General features: G+C 33.0%; 1 protein-coding gene across 3 annotated transcripts; it reads left to right on the plus strand.

The window, feature by feature from the left end:
- Positions 1 to 18,607: 18,607 nt before the first annotated feature.
- On the plus strand, positions 18,608 to 23,730 carry LOC105765889 (hypothetical protein). Of its 3 annotated transcripts, none has more exons than XR_001124919.2 (5): positions 18,608 to 19,250; positions 20,037 to 20,468; positions 20,678 to 20,981; positions 22,401 to 22,791; positions 23,438 to 23,730. XR_001124919.2 is itself a non-coding variant. In XM_012585161.2 (4 exons), exons 1-4 carry the CDS (start codon positions 18,774 to 18,776, stop codon positions 22,541 to 22,543), a joined length of 1,356 nt encoding a protein of 451 aa, XP_012440615.1. In that variant the 5' UTR covers positions 18,608 to 18,773; the 3' UTR covers positions 22,544 to 23,000. The 3 variants fall into 3 exon arrangements, 1 of the variants encoding a protein (XP_012440615.1); XR_008195963.1 differs by lacking the exon at positions 23,438 to 23,730 and adding an exon at positions 21,198 to 21,363 and having other exon boundaries at positions 22,401 to 22,586; XM_012585161.2 differs by lacking the exon at positions 23,438 to 23,730 and having other exon boundaries at positions 22,401 to 23,000.
- The last annotated feature ends 222 nt before the right edge of the window (positions 23,731 to 23,952 follow it).

A 23,952-nucleotide genomic window follows, 5' to 3' on the forward strand; every position in this document is an offset into this window, starting at 1 on the left:
TGCCTTTCGCTGAATGATGAGTAATATGTTTGCTAATTACATGCGAGTCAACCATGCTTTCTATAGATAAAGTTTGAAAATGTAGGGCTAAATAGTTTCGCGGTGAAGTGGGTGATGATCCGGCTAGAGCCGAGTATTGGTTAGAGCATACGCAGAGGGTTTTAGATAAGATGTTGTGTCCTCCCCAGGATTGGTTGAGATGTACAGTATCGTTATTAAAAGAGGAGGCTTTTCATTGGCAGTCGAATTTATTAGCTGTGGTACCAAAAGAGAGAATTAACTAGGATTTCTTTCGAGCTGAATTCCGAAAGAAATAAATCAGTAAAAATTATCTCGACAAGAAAAAGAAAGAATTTCTAGATACGAGAGTGAGTTTGTTCAGCTTAGTAAATATGCTCGTGAGATTGTTTCGACTGAAGAAGAAATGTGTGTACGCTTTGAAGACAGATTGAATGATGAGATCAAAATGCTCATGGGTGCAATAGAATTACTTGAGTTTGTAGTTTTATCTGATCGGGCTCAGAAAATAGAAGAAATTTGCAATCACAAGAAACATAATGAAATGAAAGCTCGCGACTTCAATAAGCGAAATACATCCAAAGTGTTTTCTACTTCCCCGCCGAAGAAAATAAAAGAATCTAGTAGCCGTTTTTCAGTACCATCAGGGGTTTCTTGCCAAGATAGAACGAGATAGAGTAATGTGAGACCACTGAAAACTTCAGTAGTCAGTGCTGGTAGTGTACAAAATGTGGATAGTCTTGAATGCAGCCCTTGTCGCCGGAATCATTCTGGGGTGTGTAGATTAATAGACGAGTCATATTTCATTTGCGGATCTCTAGATCATTATAAGAAAGATTGCCCGAATCAAGTTGATTTGAACAAAGATCATAATGTGAAACCTATTGTTACTCCTACGAGAAACAGACGGCTAGGAAATAGTGGCATAGTTGGAGTCAGTTGAAAATTGGTTGGTTTAGAAGGTATGTTTAGGTGCATAAGGCCTGCCACACGACCATGTGACATACACATGTGTAAGGCACGACCATGTGGTTTATTGAAATTAGGTGTAGGTTGATTTACACGGCCACAGTCTGTTACACGACCTGGCGACACAGCTGTGTGACGCTAGTTCACACAGCTTCAGTTTGTTACACAGTTAGGCAACCAAACCATGTTATAGAACCACACGACTGTGTGACCCCTGTTTTCACTTTTTACCTAACTTTTTGTAAAAGTTTCAGTTTAGTCCAAATTTTTTTCGGGTTTTTTAAGTAGGGTGAGTATTCGGTCGAGCCAAGTTGAATCAAATCAAAAAATTTCGAGTTAGTTGAGTTGACGAATCCTATTTTAGCAACCGAACTCAATTTGAATTTTTTTTGACTTGAATCGAATTGAGTAAAAAATTTCGAGTCAAGTCGAGTCGAGTTAACAAATCCTATTATTTATACTCAATGTTGCATTTACATGGATCAATTATTTAACTAGTAGACGAAGTACAAGATTATTTAACTACATAAACAATATAATGGTTTTGCCTTTAAACGTAATAAATAAACATTTATCAAAACGACATAGTTTTGCCTTTTAACTTAATGGTTTGGAATTTGAACTTTAGAAAAGATAAACATTATCAAAATGATGTAGTTTTGCCTTTTCATTTTTGGATTTTCTGATAACTCGAATTGTGTAATGCATATTCAAGTTAAACTGAAAAACTTGATTTTTTATTTGAGTTGATCCGAATAACTCAATTAACTCAAATAACTCAAACTATTTAATTCAAAATTTGAAATTTTTTTATTGAGTTTTTCAAATGGAATCGGATTTTGCTCACCCCTAATTTTAAGATCTATGTAAGCTCGATTGAAGTTCAATTTCTATTGAATATTGTTGAATAATTTTAATTATATTGCATTATGGATTTGTGGATTATTTATGTTGAATTTTTGTATGATAGTGATGTTTAATAGTTGTAATACCTTATAGCTTGGGCCAGGTGACGGACCGGGCATAGGGTGTTTCTGTAACAACTCGTTTTTTAGTGGTGTCAAAAACAGTGATTTCGAGGCCACCAAATCTGACAAATAAGTTTGTAAATTTTATATTTAACATTTACGAGTTAATTTTGATTTTAAAAAGGTTTTTGATATAGTGATTTTTGTTGTGTAAATGATTTATTAAGTTCAAGTGGTTTTCGAATATGAGGTATCGGGACCTTGTTTCTATAAACCATGCCGTAAATATTTTTATAAATATTTACGGAGGGTAATTAAGGTGGTAATAAAGTTTTGTTGGAAAATTTTATCGTTTCGATAGTTAATTAAGCAAAAACGACTAAATCGCGTAAAGTGTAAAAGTTGTGTTCTATAAGCTAAAGGTATTAAATAACTATAGAAATTTAATGTGGAAGTCCTTATATGGTAAATAGACCATTAAAGGTGATAGTGGATGTGCATGGCTTGGAATTAGTGTAATTTTTAAACTTAGGTAAGGGTAAAATGATAATTTGATTATTAAATTAAATAAAATAAAATAAAAACCAAAATGTTATATCAGTATTTTGGTGTCTTCTTCACGAATGAAAAGAAGAAAGAAGCCATGGCTATGGAAGCTTTGTTCAGCCATGTTTTATTCCTTGTATGTAAGCCTCTAAGCTATTAGTTTCTTGTAATTTTTATGTTTTTGAGATCGTTGCAACTAGGTTCAACTAGCCTGTACCTTCGATTTTGAAATTGTTAAAGATTTTGAATGTTACCATTGATGAATCTTGTGATTTTTGATGTTAGATGATGAATTTGGAATGTTGATTTATATTTAAAAGTATTTTTGTTAACTGATTTTGATGAATTTTTTGATTAAAGACTAATTTGTTAAAGTAATAAAAGTACAAGGATTTAATGTGAAATTGTTGCATAAATGGGTTGTTTTGGATACAGGTTAGGGGTGTTACAGTTACAAGTGCGATCCCAGAGCAATCTCCACTTACAACTGTCTTCACAACAGAATAGAAAAGTTCTGAATACACGAACATGAAAAGAAAACTAAAATTTGAATAGTAAAACTGTCTTTCTAGGTTTGCTTACAATTTCGGTGACCCTAAGGTTGCTTATATAGGCAAAGGTCTACTTGGTGACCGCTCAACCCAAGATACACTTAGATACCAATGAATAAAATATTTTGCTAAAAGCTAGGGTCCAAATAAGGAAATTTCCCAAATGTTTCGTCCAAGGAATCGACCATATTATAGACTTCCATCGTCACATCGTCGTGACGTGGGAATGCTTCTCGTCACGACGTCGCCACTATGAATTACCTCCCCTACTCGTCACATCGGCGTGATGAGAGAAATTTTGTCGTCATGATGTCAAATGTGTCCTGGGCCTTTGGTAGCTTTGTTGGCTTATCAAGTTCCTTGTCTCACGACCCAATCATCCTTCCTTGTATTCTTGGACCTAGATTAGCATCCTACACACTTAAAGAACTCATTAGTCACTTATGAGGCCTAATTCGGCCTTACGAGTCATCGGAATAGCAGAAAATGCGTAAAACGCTAATTTTTATTAACTTTTAGTTCCTAACCTACTAATGTCGAAAATGTAATATTTAATTATAAAAGTCTCAGAAAATAAACTTGTTAAATACGAAAATGACCTAAAATAAATACTACATTTGACGTCAGGTCACAATGATGTGACCTTTGACAGATGATGTGGTCGTTGATCGATGTTGAGTGGCTAAAATGAATCTGGACAAATGGATGTACAAATTCTTTTGAATCTGGACAATCATTTTGAACGTGGTTCAATATTATATAAAATATTGAAAAATTATAAGAATTAAAAAAAATTTAAATTTAAAAAAAAAAACTAAAAAAAGCAAGTCCATAATGAACATAGACAAATGGATGTCTATTAGCTTTGATGTCCCAAGCTTTGATATAACACTATTTAAGATAACTTTTTATTAATTAAGTCATTCCATGATCAAACATTTTCAATTCATTTTCAAAGACTTGCAAAGTACTCAAAAACATGTTTCAAATGTGATTTAACTTATGCAAATGTTTTTTAGTCAATACCAAAATGTTTCCAGCTGTTTTAAATGTTTTTAAAGCATTTTGGTAGTTTTGTATCGATATTAAGAGTCTAGGTTTTGATGCATTGCAAGTCATTAACCAAATTACAACCTTAAAACGAGATGTCTCGATACATCCCTTAGATGTTCAATATATCCTTTAGTTGTGCCGATACATCTTTAAATGTACCGATACATAAGTTGCAGTGACACTTTTTCAACTCAAAATTAATACTTCTAATGACTGTAAACTTGTAGAATTAAAATTAATTAATATATATTGAAGTTCACTATGTATATATATATTGATTTTACAAAATCTAAACACATAATTACATTCCTTAATTAATAACTATATTGGTTAAGTACTAAATATTCTAATATGTTAATTATATAACTGTTGTATACTATTTATGAATTATAACGTTCTTTCCTGTTAATTTTTTATACAATATTAGAGGTCAGAATGAGAATAATATTTAAGGTTGACAGCAAGATCTTCCCTAACTAAATACCTATTAATACATATTTGTCTTTACTAGAGGCGTTAATGGGTTGAATCGAGACTCAGTTTCAAAAAATTCAAGCTCAAGCCAATTTTTGACTCGACTCGTCCAAATTTCCGTTTTACTATTTGAAAATTAATAATATAATAATATATTTTTTAATTAATATTTTATACCTGAATTTATTTTCCATTATTTAAATTGAATTTGGGTCGGCCGATGTGCAAAAACACTTATCCAAACTTAACCCAAATCGGGTCGAGCGGACCACCTAACCCATGAATAAACCTAGTCATTACCATATATATGATAAAATTAGTCGATATTATATGATTTGTATATAATATATTTGTGAACAATTGCATTTTATTTTATTTTTACAATTTGAGATTCATTTTCGCTAACTAGACTTATATATACAGTATTATTTGTCATTTCCATATATAAATACAATATTATATGATTCGTAAAAATATATGATATTTTTTTAATTATATATGACGTTATTTTATAATTAAATAAATCACAATTGAAATCTCTAGATCATGACATTACAACTTTGATATCTTCCATATACTAAATTTATTAGTTAATAATGAACATTACATTTTAGCATATTTTCGCTCCCTTCATCTCTTTATATAGCATAAAATTGGTGTTTGGGTAAGCAATACATAAGAAATCCTTCGATTTGCAAGGCATGACCATAAAAAAAAGTGAAGCTTACCTATATTATCATTGACTCGACAAGGAAGGCCACCTACTAGAAAAGAAAGAATGGGTTTAATGAAGAAAGAAAACCCTTTGTGGGATCAATGCTTGTGATATTATGTATAGTTTTTATGCATGTTTGTGGGATCAATGCTTGTGATATTAGGTATAGTTTTTATGCATGTTTATTATATCTCTTTTCCCCATAATTTTAGTTTGCTTAATAGCTAAATCAAGTCATTTTAATAATAATTCATGTTTTTACATGACTCAACAATTGAATCGTTGGAGTTATCGTATTATTAGTCTCGGGTTTATCTTTTTAACCATAGGAATTCTTTCGGGAGCCGTATGGGCTAATGAGGCGTGGGGATCATATTGTAATTGGGACCCAAAGGAAACTTGGGCGTTTATTACTTGGACCATATTCGCGATTTATTTCCATACCCGAACAAATACAAATTTGGAAGGTGTAAATTCCGCACTTGTGGCTTCTATGAGATTTCTTATAATTTGGATATGCTATTTTGGGGTCAATCTATTAGGAATAGGTTTACATAGTTATGGTTCATTTACATTAAATTAACATCTAATTGAATTGAATATAGAGGCTAGGCCTAACAAATACTAACACAGGATGGCGTATATATTATATATAAGTATAAGAAAACTTATTGTAAGCTGTCGAGAACCTTTTGAATCGCTCCACTACTTGATTCAAAAGGTTTTAACAAAAGCCAAAGATGTTTGATTAAAATTCAATTTAATGCTTTTACCTTTTTTTACTTAACTTAAACTTAAGAGAAGAAAAAAAACTTCTTTTCTTTTTTTCTTTTTCATTGTACAACGACCAACTTTTAAAACCATAGAATTCCTTTTTGATTTTTTTTATTCATGAAAACTATCTATAAAAATAATTATATAGAATAGTTTCGACCTTCTCACCTAATAATGAGAGGACCGGATTTGTAAGTAGTTAATTTATGTTTTTCAATAGTTTTTATTGTATTTGATAACTAAATAAGGTTATGTGGTTATGTAGGATGAACCGAAAGCTAAATATGCAACTTCGGGCTAAACTTGTTGCCAATGACGCAACCACGAAGTATGAAAGTTGCAACACCAAAAACATACACGAAAGTAGCCTCGGGATTTAAACTAGTGTAAATGTCGCGACATTGAAGACAGATGCGAGGAAGGGCCACAAACAAAGTCGATGTCACAATGAGCAAGGTACTCCATATTGCGATGTCGCGATGATTCTCCAAGCACGACAACTACGATTTTAAGGGGCAGTTTAGGGTCTTTTTCGGATTTAAATCCCTAATTGTTGTATTAAGTAGAAGGGCATCTTAGTCCTTCTATTTTAGCCTATATAAGTAACATTATAACTAGAATTAGGGAGTTCTTTGGACGACTTCTCATATTTTGCCATTATTCAGTTTTCAGTTTCTACTTAGTTTAGGTTTTTCTATTTGCTTAATCAGAAATATTCTATTCTAAAGTTGAAACATTGCGAACAAAGATTGTTCCGAATGTGTGTTTTTACATAAATATATCAATGAGCATTCTCTTTCTTATTCTTTTTATTTTTATATCAATTTCAATAATTTAGTTAATTGAATGTTTGTATAAATGTTAGAAACCTTATGCTTTTATAAATATCTCGCAAGAATGGATTGTTTAACTGATTGATCAATTACGTAAATAGTTATCCGAAATTGGGTATTTATTTGAGTTTGGTAAATAACTTAGTATACTAGGATTGACAATCCTAGTAGAACATCTAGACAGGTGAGAACGAAAAGGTATCCTGTTGAGTACACATTTAGTGAATTTGTGCTAAGCGGTGAGACCGGAATGGTATCCGTATGCCTAGGTGAGACTAAAAGGGTATCTTAGGTAGTAACTCTTAGTGAGGATGAGACCGAGAGGGTATTGTTAGTTAAGAGTGGTAAATAACTCAATTAAGGGTAATAATTAGCTTAATTAATAATTAGTAATTTAATCAATTCTAGGCCTTGTAGCTCGTATCGTTGAAACTAGGAATAGAGAGTTCCAATTGGTTAATCTAGGTTAGTTTAATTTAGTTAGTTTAATTGTCATCTTAATTTAGAATTTGCACTACTGATTCGTAACTCGACTAGACTAGTAATTGTTTTCAAATAATTGATTTTGTAATAGTATTCACCAACCTAGTAATCCATTGGGTATGATTCTCGAAATACTTATGTGTTTTGTTGTAAACAAAAATCTATATTACAATTTGACATGTTCGGTTGCAGATAAAACACTCTAATTCCATATCTAATTGTAGTTTTCTAAGCCTCGGTGCACGCACATTACGGCTCAGTCAAGTTGTTGGCACCGTTTCCGGGGACTTCGACAGTGTAAACTTGTTACTAAATTAGTTGTCCAGTAAAAAAATATTAGTTGAAAGATGAACGTGCTAGATAGTGCTCTAATTATCTTATATAAATATTTTTATATTTTTATATTTTCACTATTATTACTATTTTGTTTTTTTACCTTATTTACAATTTAACTTAATCATGGATTATTGTGAATATAGGTGGTGTGATGATTGGTACATATATGAGTAGGACTCGTCATCCAATGCTTAGATGAGTGCATTGAAGGATGATCTAGTTGAGTGCAGGATGATGTTGTCATTTGTTAAAAGCCACATGTCCCATACGGCGGCCCAACTAAACCAGCTGTCCATCCTAGAAGACATAACGACTCAAATGAATGAATTTTACCAGAAACAATCCGAAGTAAATACTCCAACAGAAGAGGACATGCATGATGTTACTGACTCTAATGATAAGGACCATTGTATTGTCGTTAACCAAGTCGAGTTAAACTATAAAGTTGAACAAGTGATTAGAATCAGAGACCATGATAAGGATTTGAACATGGAAGAAGGAGTTTCCAATCCAATTGACGTAGGAGTAGGAGTAGATGTAGAACTAACTGGTGACAGTGAGCTTAAATCGTGTCTAATTGAATGTGTAATAGAGCCAGCACAATTTTTGGCCTTAGTAGGGGAGGTGCCAAATGTAACACCCCAAACCCGTATCCGTCACCAGATTAGGGTCACGAGGCATTGCTAAACATAAGTACAGATCAGAACAATCACTTATTACAATTCATGTATAAAATTCTATCAACTTCTTTATCAAAGTTCTCAAGCTCAAATAACATCTCACTAATCATACATAAATGTCAAGTCATTACATATATATATATATATATATATATATATATCACATATCCAATTAAATAAATCATGAATCATTCACGAACCAAGTAGCCATAGTTCACTCAATTACATAAACCAAATTCGCATTACAAACCATGCTCTGAAACTCAACCAAGTCATTACCATTTACTTATTCAAATATTCGTACCAACTAATATTTATATCCATATCCTGTTTCTTATGCTTCATAAATTCAATGTTCAAAGCATATGCCCATCTTTTCATGGCATTTGAATACATAAAATATAATCAAATATATTTTGTTCCATATAACAATCACATATTTCATCTCATCCTTTTGTATACATCTAATTCAATGGCTAATTATTAAACGTACCATTTCATAAACCTAAGTGCGTTAGCAAATAAATTCAAACCAATCCATATTATACGACCTATTAATTCTCCAAATATAGGTCATTATCAAATATCACCAGATAGTCAAATATAGTTTTAATACATTACAATTTCATGCTAATATGCTATAATAACAATAGCTATTCCTAAACTCGATTGCGAATCAAGTATACCAAATTTATAAGCTTTACACATTTGTATATTATACCAATTCGACCATTTCCCACAGCTTAATTTCCATTAACAAAATAGATAATAACTAGCATTATCACATTATCAAAATATACCTCTTTTCACATTACAAAAAAAAATATGCGCATATTACATATCAATTTGAACCATTTTCGAACACTAATAAATAGACATTTCATGCCTAGTTCGCATGCTAAAATCATGTCAAGATATCACCCTTTTCAAGCATCCAATGAGTCATTTAAAAACCGAACCTAAATGACCAACCATTCAAACATAAAACATATGTATACTTTGCCATCACCAACCGTACCTAAACAACCAATATACAAGCCATCAATAATACCAAACTTAGTTTATAAAAACTCATGCATTTTAGCAAAACACAACCATCAACTAACTCATTATTCAAACCGAATTATATAACCAAATATCACACATATATACACCATGAAACATACTTCCATAATAATCTTGAGATATGACTAAATACACACAAGCATTAACATCATATAATCAGCATTAGCATCATGATCAAACCATTTTCGCATGGCTATACACAAAAAATTTTCAAACCAAATCTATCAAAACTTACCTATACATGCCACATAACCAAAACTCAAAGCATTTATTTATTGAAGCTAAAACTGGATAGTGTGATGTGGTCTCCTATGACTTCCAATCCGAGCAAGTCTCCGAAACTCTATAAACATAGGGAAAATACACAAAGTAAGCTTTGAAAGCTTAGTAAGCCATAAGCAAATAATTCATCACAGTAACATATATAATTCAATTCGAATAGATTGAATTTAGTTAATCTCATACACATATACAACCATGCTTTAATGAACATATAAACCATGCTTTAAAATTCAACCATTTCAATCCATATTGTCACATTACACAACTTCACTTACCTTATTTATTAATGAACATATAAACCATGCTTTAAAATTCAACCATTTCAATCTCATTTATCAATTCAAAATTCAAATTAACTACCATACATCAAAGTCATATCACACATGCTTCATAATTCCACTGTTCGAACCATACATACTCCTCATTCAAATATCTCACATTCGGTCCTACAAAACACATAACTAACAATTCAAAACATGCTTATTTAACTCTTTCACATACACATAACATATTTAATAATTTAACCTTATCAATAACATTTATCTAATCATCTTTCAACCTAAACTAGCATACCTCAAAACCATGTTTCATGTTTCATAAATCCCATGTTCGAAACATAGGACCACAATTTCATGGTATTCGAACTCTTGAATATAATTAAGCTTATTTTATTACAATTTCATATAACAAGCATACGTATCACAACGTTCATTTATATACATTCATTTAATTCATTGTCATGTATTTCACATATCGTCATTTGAAACATACCCACCTTTCATTCTTGCAAATCATATACACTTCGTACGTACCTGAATCAGATATACTTTCACATAGTCATTCATTTCTCGATATTGCCCGTTGAACCGTTCGGAATCAATAAGGATACTCGGATAGCTCGGAAGCCCTTACAATGCCAATGTCCTAGACGTGGTCTTACATGTAATCAAATATCGATGCCATTGTCCCAAACAGGGTCTTACACGAAATCGTATACGATGTCGATGTCCCAGACATGGTCTTACACGTAAATCTCAAATCAACGACAACGTCCCAGTCGTGGTCTTACACGATAACTCATACCGGAATCCTATGTCATGACATATGTATCCTAAATTATTCCTATGGTTTATACAGGGCTTTCAGATGTCATAATTCGATCGATTCAAGCTCGTAACTAGTTCTCCAATGCTTAATTCATTTCGGCATATACACATATACTTATTATAATTCAATTCATCACATATAACACACAAAATTTTGAATTTAACAGCATTTATTTACTTATGAACTTACCTTGTACAGACATGAACGAACCGGACGGCTATTCAAAAATTTTTAATTTTTTTCCAATCCAAATCCGATTTCTTCTTTTCTTGATCTATTTCAATAAAAATTTGACTTGCTTAGTAATCTATTTATTCAAATTTATTCAAAAACACATAAATGGGAAAATTGCATTTTAGCCCCTAACATTTCACATTTTTTCGATTTAGTCCCTATTTCAAAACAACTCAAAATATTCAAAATTTCAACATACTTCAGTTGGACCAAATTTACTTTAGGTCCCTAGCAGCCCAATTCTATCATTTATTTCACATTTTAGTCACATAATTTCAATATTTCATAATTTAGTCCAAAATTGACATTTTTATCAAAAATTCATTAACAAAAATTACATATCTAACAACAATGATTTATTTTCCATCATTAACTATCAAAATACTCATGCATTCAACAATGACAACATTTAAATACTTTAACAGTTTTGAAATCGGAGATACGAGCTAGCTAGATTAAGGTGCAACGATCTCAAAAACGTAGAAATCATTAAAAATGAAGCTAAAATCGTACCTATTTGGGCAATGAGAGCTTGGCCAAATGTTAAAGCCAACAATGGCTTTTTTCTCCTTGAATTTTCGGTGAAGATGAATAGTGGAAGATGACAATGCATTTTTTTTATTTAATTTAACATATAATTGCCTTTTTACTTATTTAACCTTTAATAACATTAATAAATACACCAAATGCCACTCCACTATCATCCACTAACTCACAAATGAGATATTTGCCACACAAGGACCTTCACTTTTAAGTTCTATAGCTATTTAACACCTTTAACTAATAGAACTCAACTTTTACGCTTTACGCGATTTAGTCATTTTTATCAAAATTAACCATTTAAACGGTAAAATTTTCACACGAAATTTTCACACATAAATTAACATGCTGTAGAAACCAAAAATAATATTAAAATGTTTTTCTAACTCAGATTTGTGGTCCCAAAACCACTGTTCCATCTAGGGTCTAAATCGGGTTGTTACACCAACTGAAGGAGTCAATGAGTTCTTTTCGTTCTCATTCGATGATGGAGGCAAAGCTCGAGAAACCAGAGCCACATGCGATATTAAGGTGAGGATGCACGAAGTAATAATATCTTGAAAGCTAGTATAGGGTTGGCTCGAATTTGACATCAAGTGGCTCGTAATGTGGATGTTGTGTCGGTCCAAGATAAGGCACTATTGGTGGAATCAATCGAAGATGTTGGTTCAAATTAATTGACGAAAGAATAAATGAAGGATCAAAGTGTTAAGGAACTGCTGGAAGTTCTTCTACAATGGCAATATGGATCGTCCTAGTTTTTAAAGGACTTCTATGATTTTTTTTACTTTTTTTTAATATTTGTTTTTTAATTTTTCTTGTTTGTTTACTTTATTTTTAGTGTCAATCCTAGTTACTTTTAATTTTTTTCACAGCAAGTGTTGATATAGTGAACTGATGGAATCGAAAAATTGAAGAAGCCAAAAACTGGGCTCAATGTTGCGACTTTGCAACCCGATGTCATGACAATCAATTCAATATGCTACATCGCGATGAGGTAAGGTTTGGTGTCACGACAAGCTATCTCGGTGTAACGACTATATCATATGGTGTCACAACGAACACTGAAGTGCCAGGTTTCGTGATGCGAACCGGCTCGGTGATGTGAGTCGAGTCGTTAATGTGCCCAATCGTTAAAATGAGAAGTATCGCTCGATTTAAAATAAAGGGGTTAAATTTAGCTAAGTGTGGTATTTAGCTTCCAAAATAGGTTCAAGATGGCTAAGTATGATATGTAATAGATTCAGTTAAGTGAAGAGGCTAAAGGTTATTTGAAGATGGATTTGCGGTTGGCTCGAATAGTTTTAAGGTCAAGAAGGAACCAGTACTAAAATGGAGTACTAACCCGAATCTTATAAGACACTTAAAGGTGATGAAAAGGATCTTGCCCCTCTAACTATAAGAGTTAGGAACCAGAGGTATCAAATGGTTGAACTCCACACTCGGGATTGAGTGATAAGTTCGAAGAAACAAGGAAGACGCCACTAGCAAGCTAGATAAGTCTACTTGAGTCTAAAACGAAATAAGAGAGTTGAAAAACTCACAAAATGTATAAACATTAATCAAAGGTTCAAAAAGTCCCTACAAACAGCAACTAGCTAAGTATTTATAGTAAAAATGGCTGGGTTAGCCGAATAGGCACTTTGGATAGCCTAATGGACAACATGCATCAAATAAATGAACTTGAAATTTCTTGGCACCTTCCTAGAACGTCCCTTGAAGCTTCTTTGAAACTTCTTAGCTTGGGATACATCAATGGGCAGATTCTAGAAGCCTTCAATCAGCTGGGCATGAACGAAATTAAGTAGGAGCTGAATTGAGCTGAAATGACTTTGTAGATTCGGTTCATGTGCTTGAATGGCTTTAATTGAAACTCTTTGTTCAGCTGAATAGTTTAGTAGCTTTAATTGGTAGCTTGAGTATTGTAATGGTCATCCAAGTATGAAACCGAATGCAAACAGCCTTGTGTGTGTGAGAAAAAAAATCTGGAAAGCCTTGTGATGTGAACGGAATGTGCAACAGGTGTGAAAGCTTTCAAGGTAGCTTTGGGGAGCTAGCCGGCCACTTTGGGAAGAATAAGCATCAGCTACTTGTGGCTGTTGCAATGACCGAACGGTCACTTGGAGGAGAGCAATCAGTAGCTCACTCTTTTAAATGCCGTCCATGCATGGTACCTGCATCCAATAAATTCAGCAAATTAATTCTCTTTTAGACACATAATTCAGCAACTAAAACACATTAAAATGATGCATTCAGTTAGGGCACATTAAAGCTGATAATAACTAGGACATATTAAACACAAAGAAACTAAGACACATTTAAAAACCTGTATTTAAAATGTTCAGCTAAAGGCACATTAAAATGTTGTAGCTAGACATATTAAAAACAAATATTAATTAAGACTCAAATTAAACATAACAGCAACTAAGACAAATTAATTAAAAACACGAAATTAATTTTTCCCAACTTTAGACACATTTAAACACTTCTAATTAAAACGTCCAGAATTAAAATGCAATTTAATTATTTAAGCTGAATAAACTAATTGGCATTTATTTTATTCCAGCAACTATAGAAATTAAAGTAAGCTCAAAACGAGCAAACAAGCTCCTTGAGCTGGAAACGAGCTGAATTGAGCTCAACGAGCTAGAATCGAACTAATTCAGCTTGCAAAAGATTGCAAGCAACGCTTTGAGAGCTGGTCCAAGAGTGTGCTCGGGGCATGGCCATATCATCCCCTCCTTCTTTAAAGCGGTTTGTCCTCAAATCGGGCCACTTGCTCGCGAAAAATTTCTCATCGTTATCAACCCTTTTGTTAATGGAATTGGCATGGTTGCCCCTAAGAACCTGAAAGTCACACATTACTCGAAAAGATGATAGATTAATCACATGCCCTCCCTTTTTAGGACTGAGCCGATTCAAAGTGTCATCTAAATGATAATGAAGAGGATTAAAAACACGATGGATTAAAGACTTACTGACTCTTTCTGAATTCTGAATCCAAATTTGAGCACATATACCATGGCAGAGTTCAAGAGTATGAATGGATCTTACCTTCTCAAATTGGTTTTCCATATTCGGCGGTAGGGAGAACAAAGAGATCAATCTTAAATTATATCCAAAAGAAATGATAAATTCATTCAATCGGTCATGCATCCAAAGTCTTATTCGGTCAAAACTTGCATACCTCAAATTATCAAACAGTCTTGATATGTCATTATTGCAAACAAATGAACTCAATCGGTTCAAAGGATAATTAATCATGCATGTTCGCACACAATCAAATTCAACAGTCCTTTTCCATGCCTTTCCAACATGATCAATCTCAAAGAAAGATTTATATGGATGTTCATCTTGCACAGTCAAAGTGTGCCAAGGACGATGGATTACAATTTCATTTGTTTACTGATTAGCATCACAATTTGTATTAACATTATTCTTGCATTCATCACTCAAAACATACACTTCATGGCTTTAAGTCTCTTATAAGAACCGGGTTAGTACTCCATTTTAGTACTGGTTCCTTCTTGACCTTAAAGCCATTCGAGCGAACCGCAAATCCATCTTCAAATAACCTTTAGCCTCTTCACTTAACCGAATCCATTACATATCATACTTAGCCATCTTGAACCTATTTTGGAAGCTAAATACCACACTTAGCCGAATTTAACCCCTTTATTTTAAATCGAGCGATACTTCTCATTTTAACGATTGGGCACATTAACGACTCGACTCACATCATTGAGCCAGAAACGAGCCGAATTGAGCTCAACGAGCTAGAATCGAACTAATTCAGCTTGCAAAGGATTGCAAGCAACGCTTTGAGAGCTGGTCCAAGAGTGTGCTCGGGGCATGGCCGTATCATCCCCTCCCTCTTTAAAGCGATTTGTCCTCAAATCGAGCCACTTGCTCGCGAAAAATTTTTCATCGTTATCAACCCTTTTGTTGATGGAATTGGCATGGTTGCCCCTAAGAACCTGAAAGTCACACATTACTCGAAAAGATGATAGATTAGTCACATGCCCTCCCTTTTTAGGACTGAGCCGATTCAAAGTGTCATCTAAATGATAATGAAGAGGATTAAAAACACGATGGATTAAAGACTTACAGACTCTTTCTGAATTCTGAATCCAAATTTGAGCACATATACCATGGCAGAGTTCAAGAGTATGAATGGATCTTACCTTCTCAAATTGGCTTTCCATATTCGGCGGTGGAGAGAACAAAGAAATCAAGCTTAAATTACATCCAAAAGAAATGATAAATTCATTCAATCGGTCATGCATCCAAAGTCTTATTCGGTCAAAACTTGCATACCTCAAATTATCAAACAGTCTTGATATGTCATTATTGCAAACAAATGAACTCAATCGGTTCAAAGGATAATTAATCATGCATGTTCACACACAATCAAATTCAACAGTCCTTTTCCATGCCTTTCCAACATGATCAATCTCAAAGAAAGATTTATATGGATGTTCATCTTGCGCAGTCAAAGTGTGCCAAGGACGATGGATTACAATTTCATTTGTTTGCTGATTAGCATCACAATTTGTATTAACATTATTCTTGCATTCATCGCTCAAAACATACACTTCATGGCTTTAAGTGTCTTACAAGAATCGGGTTAGTACTCCATTTTAGTACTGGTTCCTTCTTGACCTTAAAGCCATTCGAGCCAACCGCAAATCCATCTTCAAATAAACTTTAGCCTCTTCACTTAACCGAATCCATTACATATCATACTTAGCCATCTTGAACCTATTTTGGAAGCTAAATACCACACTTAGCCGAATTTAACCCCTTTATTTTAAATCGAGCGATACTTCTCATTTTAACGGTTGGGCACATTAATGACTCGACTCACATCATTGAGCTGGAAACGAGCCGAATTGAGCTCAACGAGCTAGAATCGAACTAATTCAGCTTGCAAAGGATTACAAGCAACGCTTTGAGAGCTGGTCCAAGAGTGTGCTTGGGGTATGGCCGTATCATTTCGTCTGAAACTATTTATTTTAATGTTCTATTATCCATTGTCAACACTTTCTTTGTTCCTATTTTTGTTGTTTTACATTTACATTATCATGTTTCATGTTATTTGGTCGTAGTTTTTGTTTTTCGTTAGGTTCTTTTCCGCATGCTTGGAGCACATGGGATCCCGATGATAGTTGACAGCAAGGATGCGACCTTTTCTAGGGATGTTTCCTTGTTTACACTTCATGTTTACATTGAGGACAATGTATGCTCTAAAGTAGGGGGGATTACACAGGGTTATGTTTGTGTGTTTTCTTTGTTATTTATTTTATGATATATACCTAAAAATTATTTTTGTTTGAATTGCACGGTGCTTGGAGTATTTTAATGCTAACAATATTGGTTGAGAATAATAGTTGATTTTTGTCAAGCATGCACTTTTTGATTGATATGAGATGATTTACTTAGTTTTAAGGTAGATTAATTAGTTTACTTAGTTAAATTGCATAATAGACTAGAGGTACGTATGTAAAAATGTTTGATTGTGTGTCATGGGATAAATAAGCATTATAGATATTTGTAGATACATGATGGTTGAATTAATTATTATTCATTGGTTTAATTAAAAACATGAAAGAGATTGTGTATTGTAGAATGTTTAGGGATGACCTAAACCATTATCTAAATAACTAGAAATTAAATAACTTTCTCTTATGCTATGTCTCCCTAGTTCTCATATTTGATCATATTTACTCTTCCTTGATGGACCTTTCGGCAATATTGAAACCTTGAGCCAAAAATTTAATTAAAACTTGAACATTTCCATATCTTTGGTCTCTTATTGCATTATGAAATAAACCCCAAGCCATGAACATAGAGGGATTAGGTAGAGGTACCTTGGTTGTTTCAAAAGAATTGAGTGGAAAAATAAGAAATGATACAATATAATGAGTATATGACTCTTACAAAATTGTGCTTAAAATAAAAAAATTAATTTATTGAACAAAAGCATTGTGAGAGTTAAAAATAAAACGAAATAATTAAAACATGAAACGAGATAAAATTAACTTTTACATTTAATACTAAATTTATGATTATGCCTAATTATATATCAAACATAAGAGCCTTTGGACACTCGTTCCGGATTCGCATATAATAGCAATGGTTAGTCTATCTTTATGTCTATATGTTTCTGCTTGTCTTTTTCTTCTCGTACGCGAACCTGACTTTGTTCTCGACAAATATAAAATATAAGTTTTTTTTCTAATTGTTTTAAAGAGAGAAACAAAACAATTTAAACTCAAAATTTTAATTAAAAAAATTAATTTATTTCCAGTAATACACTTTAATCCGCCAAGTGCCTACTTTAACTATATTATTCTCCTTTAAAACTTGCATCCTGTTTGGTTTCTTACCTTTAAAAGAAAAAACCTTGCATTTAATTATGGCGGGAAACTCCAACCCTCCCTCCTTCTTCGTAATAATTTCAACAAAATTTTAATTTTTTTTTGAACGAAATTTCTTAATAAATTTGCTTATATCCAATGTGGTAATGTTTATTTATTTTTGAGTATTTTATCTACCTAATCTTCTTTTTGTTCATAAATTAAAAAGAAGTTAAAAAAAAAAAACAAATTATAATAAAAGGGATTCAGTGTCAAATTATAATTTAATGTGCTTAGCAATATGTCAGTCTATTGAATTAAAAAAAAATTATTTATTAATATATTTTATATCAAATAAATTTTAAAATACTTTTTGCACCGGATGTCTCTTTACTCGCTTTCATGAAAATAAGAGAGTACAAATTCCAAGTAATAAAGTCCGGTCCCACTTCCACTAATCTGACGCCTTGATCATAATCACACGCGAATTGGCCAGAGATCTCAGTATATCTACGGCTGAAATCACATGATCATCAGCTAACCGTTATTAAATTTCAATAAAAACGACTTCGCTCAATAATTACCCTCCACACCATATAATTAAAAAAAATTTAAAAAAAGTTTCAACCATCAAGGGGATAACCTCCGACACACTCCAAAAATTCATCCTTCACTGGTTTTTTTTCTATTAACGATCTTAAGAAACAGCGAAATACTTTTCTATTCTTTTTTAAAAATTTAGAGCTGATTGAGTGAAATTTTTGAAAATCTTTTTCCATTTTTTTTATGGGTGATAATACTGAGTTACGATCAGATGAAGAGCAACCACCTCCCGCGCAAATCCCTTTGCTCAGTTCAAACCTTCAAAACGACGCCGTTGGAGGCCTCCACCAGCGGCAGCAAGAGATCCGAACGAGTAACCGTCTCGATGATTCGTTGGAATATTTGGAGAGGTTTTTGACCTGCCTCGGTTTCAACCAGTCGTCTTTGCTGAGTTTTTCTTTATCTTGGGCGGCGTTCACGGTGGTCGGGGTTTTGGTCCCTGTTTTAGCGCTGGAACTTTCTCAATGCGACGGTTGTGAGATGTACCAGATTAAGAATTTCGAGGTCGGTATCGTGGCTTCTCAGGCTTGTTTGGCGGCCGTTTCTTTGTTTTGCATTTCGTTTAATCTCCGAAAGTACGGCATCCGGAGGTTTTTGTTCGTTGATCGATACGGTGGTCAAATGGTTCGCTTTACCGATCTCTATGTTAAGCAGATTGCGGTAAAGCTTCTCTCGTTTCTTCGAAAACTTGTGGTGTTAAAATCGATTAGTTAGGATTTATACCTTGCTTTATCATATGATTAACGCATTCAATGTTCTGATCTTTGGTTTATAATTTAATGTTAAATATTGGATTCATGTTGCTGGATTGGTCACTGTTACTAAAATAGAAAGATTAATCCTAGCTCGGAATGATCTCTGACTTCGACTTTTGCTTGTTTTATAGATTTGGAAATTACTAAGTATTTGAGTAATTATATTTCGGTTTAATTAGATCATTCAACAAAACAAGAAATTTGAATCCTATGTTTTTCGGATTTGGGTGAGTTTGTGTTCAGTTTTTCATGTATTTGGTGGGTTCTTGGGGTCCTATCCCTATATATATGTCGAAATGTGTTGTATACAGGTATTTCAGTCAGAATGAACAGTTGAAGCAGCACAGTCTGAATTTTCTAGTAGTTTTAGCACCACCATATTGGTAATAATAATGAATCCTATGTTATTCAACAAAACAAGAAATTTGAATCCTATGTTATTCGGATTTGGGTGAGTTTGAGTTCAGTTTTTCATGTATTTGGTGGGTTCTTGGGGTCCTATCCCTATATATATGTCGAAATGTGTTGAATACAGGTATTTCAGTCAGAATGAACAGTTGAAGCAGCACAGTCTGAATTTTCTAGTAGTTTTAGCACCATCCATATTGGTAATAATAATGAAACTACGATGCACTTGAAAAACTTTCCTTTGTATACCACTGTTTCTTGATTTGGGTTTACTTTCGTACAGGCTTCTATGCGCCTGCTGATATGGTGGTTGCTTCCATGCTTTATTTTGAAGACAGCACGTGAGGTTATCCGAATTTTATATGTGCAACACGATTCACGGTGGATATCTGTTGCTATTTCAGTACCTTTGACTTTGTCCTGGACTTATGTTAGTACGATTAGTCTATCCGCCAGCATCTTGTTTCATTTACTCTGCAACTTGCAATTCATTCACTTTGATGATTATGCAAAACTCTTGGAAAGGGAATCCGATGTTATGGTATTTATAGAGGAGCACATTCGACTGCGGTATCATCTCTCCAAGATAAGCCATAGGTTCCGGATTTTTCTTCTTTTACAGTTCTTGGTTGTCACGGTTAGCCAAGTTGTGACTCTTTTCCAGACAACAGTTTATAGTGGAATGATTAACTTGAGCAATGGCGGTGATTTTGCAGTAAGTTGTGAATACTTATTTCTCTGGAGTTCAATTGTTCAGTCCGTAACCTTTACTTATCTCCTGAATGAAAAAACAGAAGTTGCTAATTTAAATGTTAACTTTCCAGAAATTTCTTAATTTCTTGGCATATTTTCTTCAGAGTTTAACCATTTAATGCTTTCATTTAATTGCATCATTTGTCTGTTCTTTTTCTTGCCTTTCTCTAGATCTCCGCGATTGTTCAGGTAGTTGGGATCATTCTTTGCTTGCATGCAGCCACCAGAATTTCTCATAGAGCTCAAGGAATTGCATCTTTTGCATGTAGATGGCATGCATTGGCGACATGTACATCTACTGATGCTTGCCTGAGACATTCAAACAGTTTAGGAAGCATGGAACCTTTAAGTCAATCAAACTTGCTAGATATTACTTTTTCGGAAAGTGATCTGGATTCGATGGATTACATTGCCATGCCTACAACCACACAGTTGGCTTCTTATATGTCTTCATATCACAGAAGACAAGCTTTTGGTATGCAATTTATCTTGTTTCTATGGCTAATTCTGTTTATTTCTCATGCAAAGATTTAGGACCTTACTTTTAATCAAGCCAAAATGCGAACCCTCTACTAGCATCATAAATAACCTGGATAAAAACACACACCAGTGGCTGCACTCTATGTTGCTCCACCTCTTAATTTTTCTGAAGTATCCGTGTTTGACACTTGTGTCTGGATATATAAACTAGGGTATAAGACATGATCCTTCAAGTACCCTCCAAATATGTGAAAATCTTGGAAAATGCTGAGCATACTTGTTTCAGATATACACCCATGTCCAACAACTTGAGTCCAAGTAACATTGGCCACACTTGCTGGACTGTTTTTAACGGCATACTTTGTGATGTTATGAAGGTATAATACGACTCTCCTAGACATAACTAAAATATTGTTTGGATCATGCAGAATTATGTAGCTATTCAGGGTGCTCATAAAATCTCTAAGATATGTTTAATTGCAGCTTCTAGATCCCATACTCCATCCAATATAAATCAATAGAATATGGATGGTTTATATCAACTTTATTTTGTTCTATTTTTCTTATTGTCCCAGATATTCTTACTTTATCCTTTTGACCTATGTTGCTCCAACTCTTCATTTTTCCAAAAGCACCCATGTTAGACACCTGTATCTGACACATAATTAGAAATAGTAGATTACCTTTCGAGGATCCTCTTCATAAAAAAGTTCTAAAATTTTGAAGTTTTTAACATAACTGTCTTGGACACATACCCACATTTGACATATACACCCGAACTTGAATAACATCAAATTTGACCTAGTAAATGGATATATACTTGCTTTGCATCTATAATTTATAGCATTTTTCAACATAGTTGCTTGAAGAAGAGGGCTAGAGATATTTAGTTTACAAGCATGTTCATACTTTTGAAATGACAACTAGATCACCTATAGTGTATCGCTAGGCACAGTAAAAAAAACCTGTTCTTTCAACTATAAAACCCTTTTTTTTGGTTGGTTATCTTGTCCTTTTTTTTATTGATCTTCTCATTGGTTGACATAAATGCTTTGATTGTAGGGTCATAGTTGAATAGCCTAGAGCAGCATTGAGAATAAAAAGTCTAGCTTGTTTCTCTTTTAGGACTGCGACCTTGAAGATAGCATCCATTCAACTTTTTCCATATAATTTAGAGATAAAAGAAAATTCTTACATTAACCCATGACGTAACCTAGTTGTTTTGTGTATTCATGTTTAAGAGGTGACATCTAAACCGATTCAAGATTTAACCTAGTTGATTTGTTATATTGAACCGGAAATAAGTTGATATCTGGCTTGGTTTGACCAACTGATTCGGTTTGGTTTTTTAATCATTGCTTATGGTGTTTAATCCTTGGGTATATTGATGCAAGTGGTTCTTTGTGTGATGCAGTGATGTATTTGCAAGCCAACCCTGGGGGCATTACTATATTTGGATGGACGGTTGATCGGGGACTTATCAACACAATATTTTTCCTTGAACTTACTCTGGTGACCTTCGTACTTGGACAAACCGTAGTCTTCAATTCTGCATGATAAAACCTCCGATCATCAAATCAGCTTTTTCCAGAGATCACACCTTCAAAATGAGTTTTTTTTTTTTCAGATTTACGGACCGATGATTGTTGTTAGATCATAGCATTGTTGAAATGACTCGACAACCGCTGCGATTGGTAAATTGTTAGAAATGGCTGAAGCAGCTATAACGGAGTTAGCCAAGGTTTTGCGATGATAAGGCTGTTGGCTGAAGGTTTTGGAAGGTTTGTAGACTGCGACATTCGGAAGTAAGGCAAATTCCTAAACTTTCAATTACATTAATTTGTTGTACTTCCATTGTATTTATATCTACCTCTATACTGGTACAGTAAGGAAAGTGCACAACCACCAAACTCTAAAATAAGCAATATAAATTTATAAAGGTAATATTACTGAGGAAATAAAATTTTATCCATTATTTATAGCATGGAAATGATGAAAATTCAAAATTTGCAAATATTTGACTTACTTTTTACTGATTTAGATAATTTTTTATATTTTAATTATTATTCAAGGATGTAAATAGTAATCTCTAGATATCCCATATTTGAATCCATGTTACTTTTGTTAATTAGGATATTCGCGTTATTTTTCAAAAATTATTTTATTGTAAAGATGTTTTAGACCTACTAAATGTGAATTTTAATGGATTTGTATATACAACGAATAATTTAATTAATTTCAATTCAAATAATAATTAATCAAATTTAAAGTAGAAAATAAACAAATTTGAATTTCAAAGCAAATTTGTAAATTTATATTTTATAGAATTTGTAAATATCCAACATGCTCATCCCTAATTATTTGTCTACTTCTCATGTTTTATTTTTTGAAAACAATTATTTTAAGGGTTTTTTTTAAACTTTAAATAACTTCTTTTTTCTATAATTGTAGTTCTACGATCTAGACGGTTGGCAGGCGTCGTCCAAGTTCGAGTTTCCTAATTACACCGTTGGTTGGAAGGTTGGAAAGACAACAATTTATATCCTTCAATTTCCTACTTGATTTATTTCTTTAATCCTTAATTTTATTTATCAATTCTCTAATTTTGGCCACTTACTTTCTCTCTTTGTTTTCTTTATTTAATCCTTTAATTCCATATTTAAATTTTGATTTATTTTTGTATCTAATTTCAGATCGAAACTTCATCTACTATAATCTATTCAAATCCAAATTCTTAAAATCAAGTATCTAGTCTTTCGGTTTTTTCTCAATAAAGAAATTAAATATCATTAAATTAAAATTAAAGTATTATTTGATACATGATACTAGTTAATAGAGAATTTAAACAACTAAGAGAGAGTTTTACATAAATAAAATAAATTTCGAATTGATATAACATTATCTATAAATGAATTGGGTTAAAGTTACTCTCAAGTCAGACTAAAGTATCTGTACACTTGTGGCCT

Source organism: Gossypium raimondii, chromosome 5 (assembly GCF_025698545.1).
Source record: "Gossypium raimondii isolate GPD5lz chromosome 5, ASM2569854v1, whole genome shotgun sequence".
NCBI lineage: Eukaryota > Viridiplantae > Streptophyta > Magnoliopsida > Malvales > Malvaceae > Gossypium > Gossypium raimondii.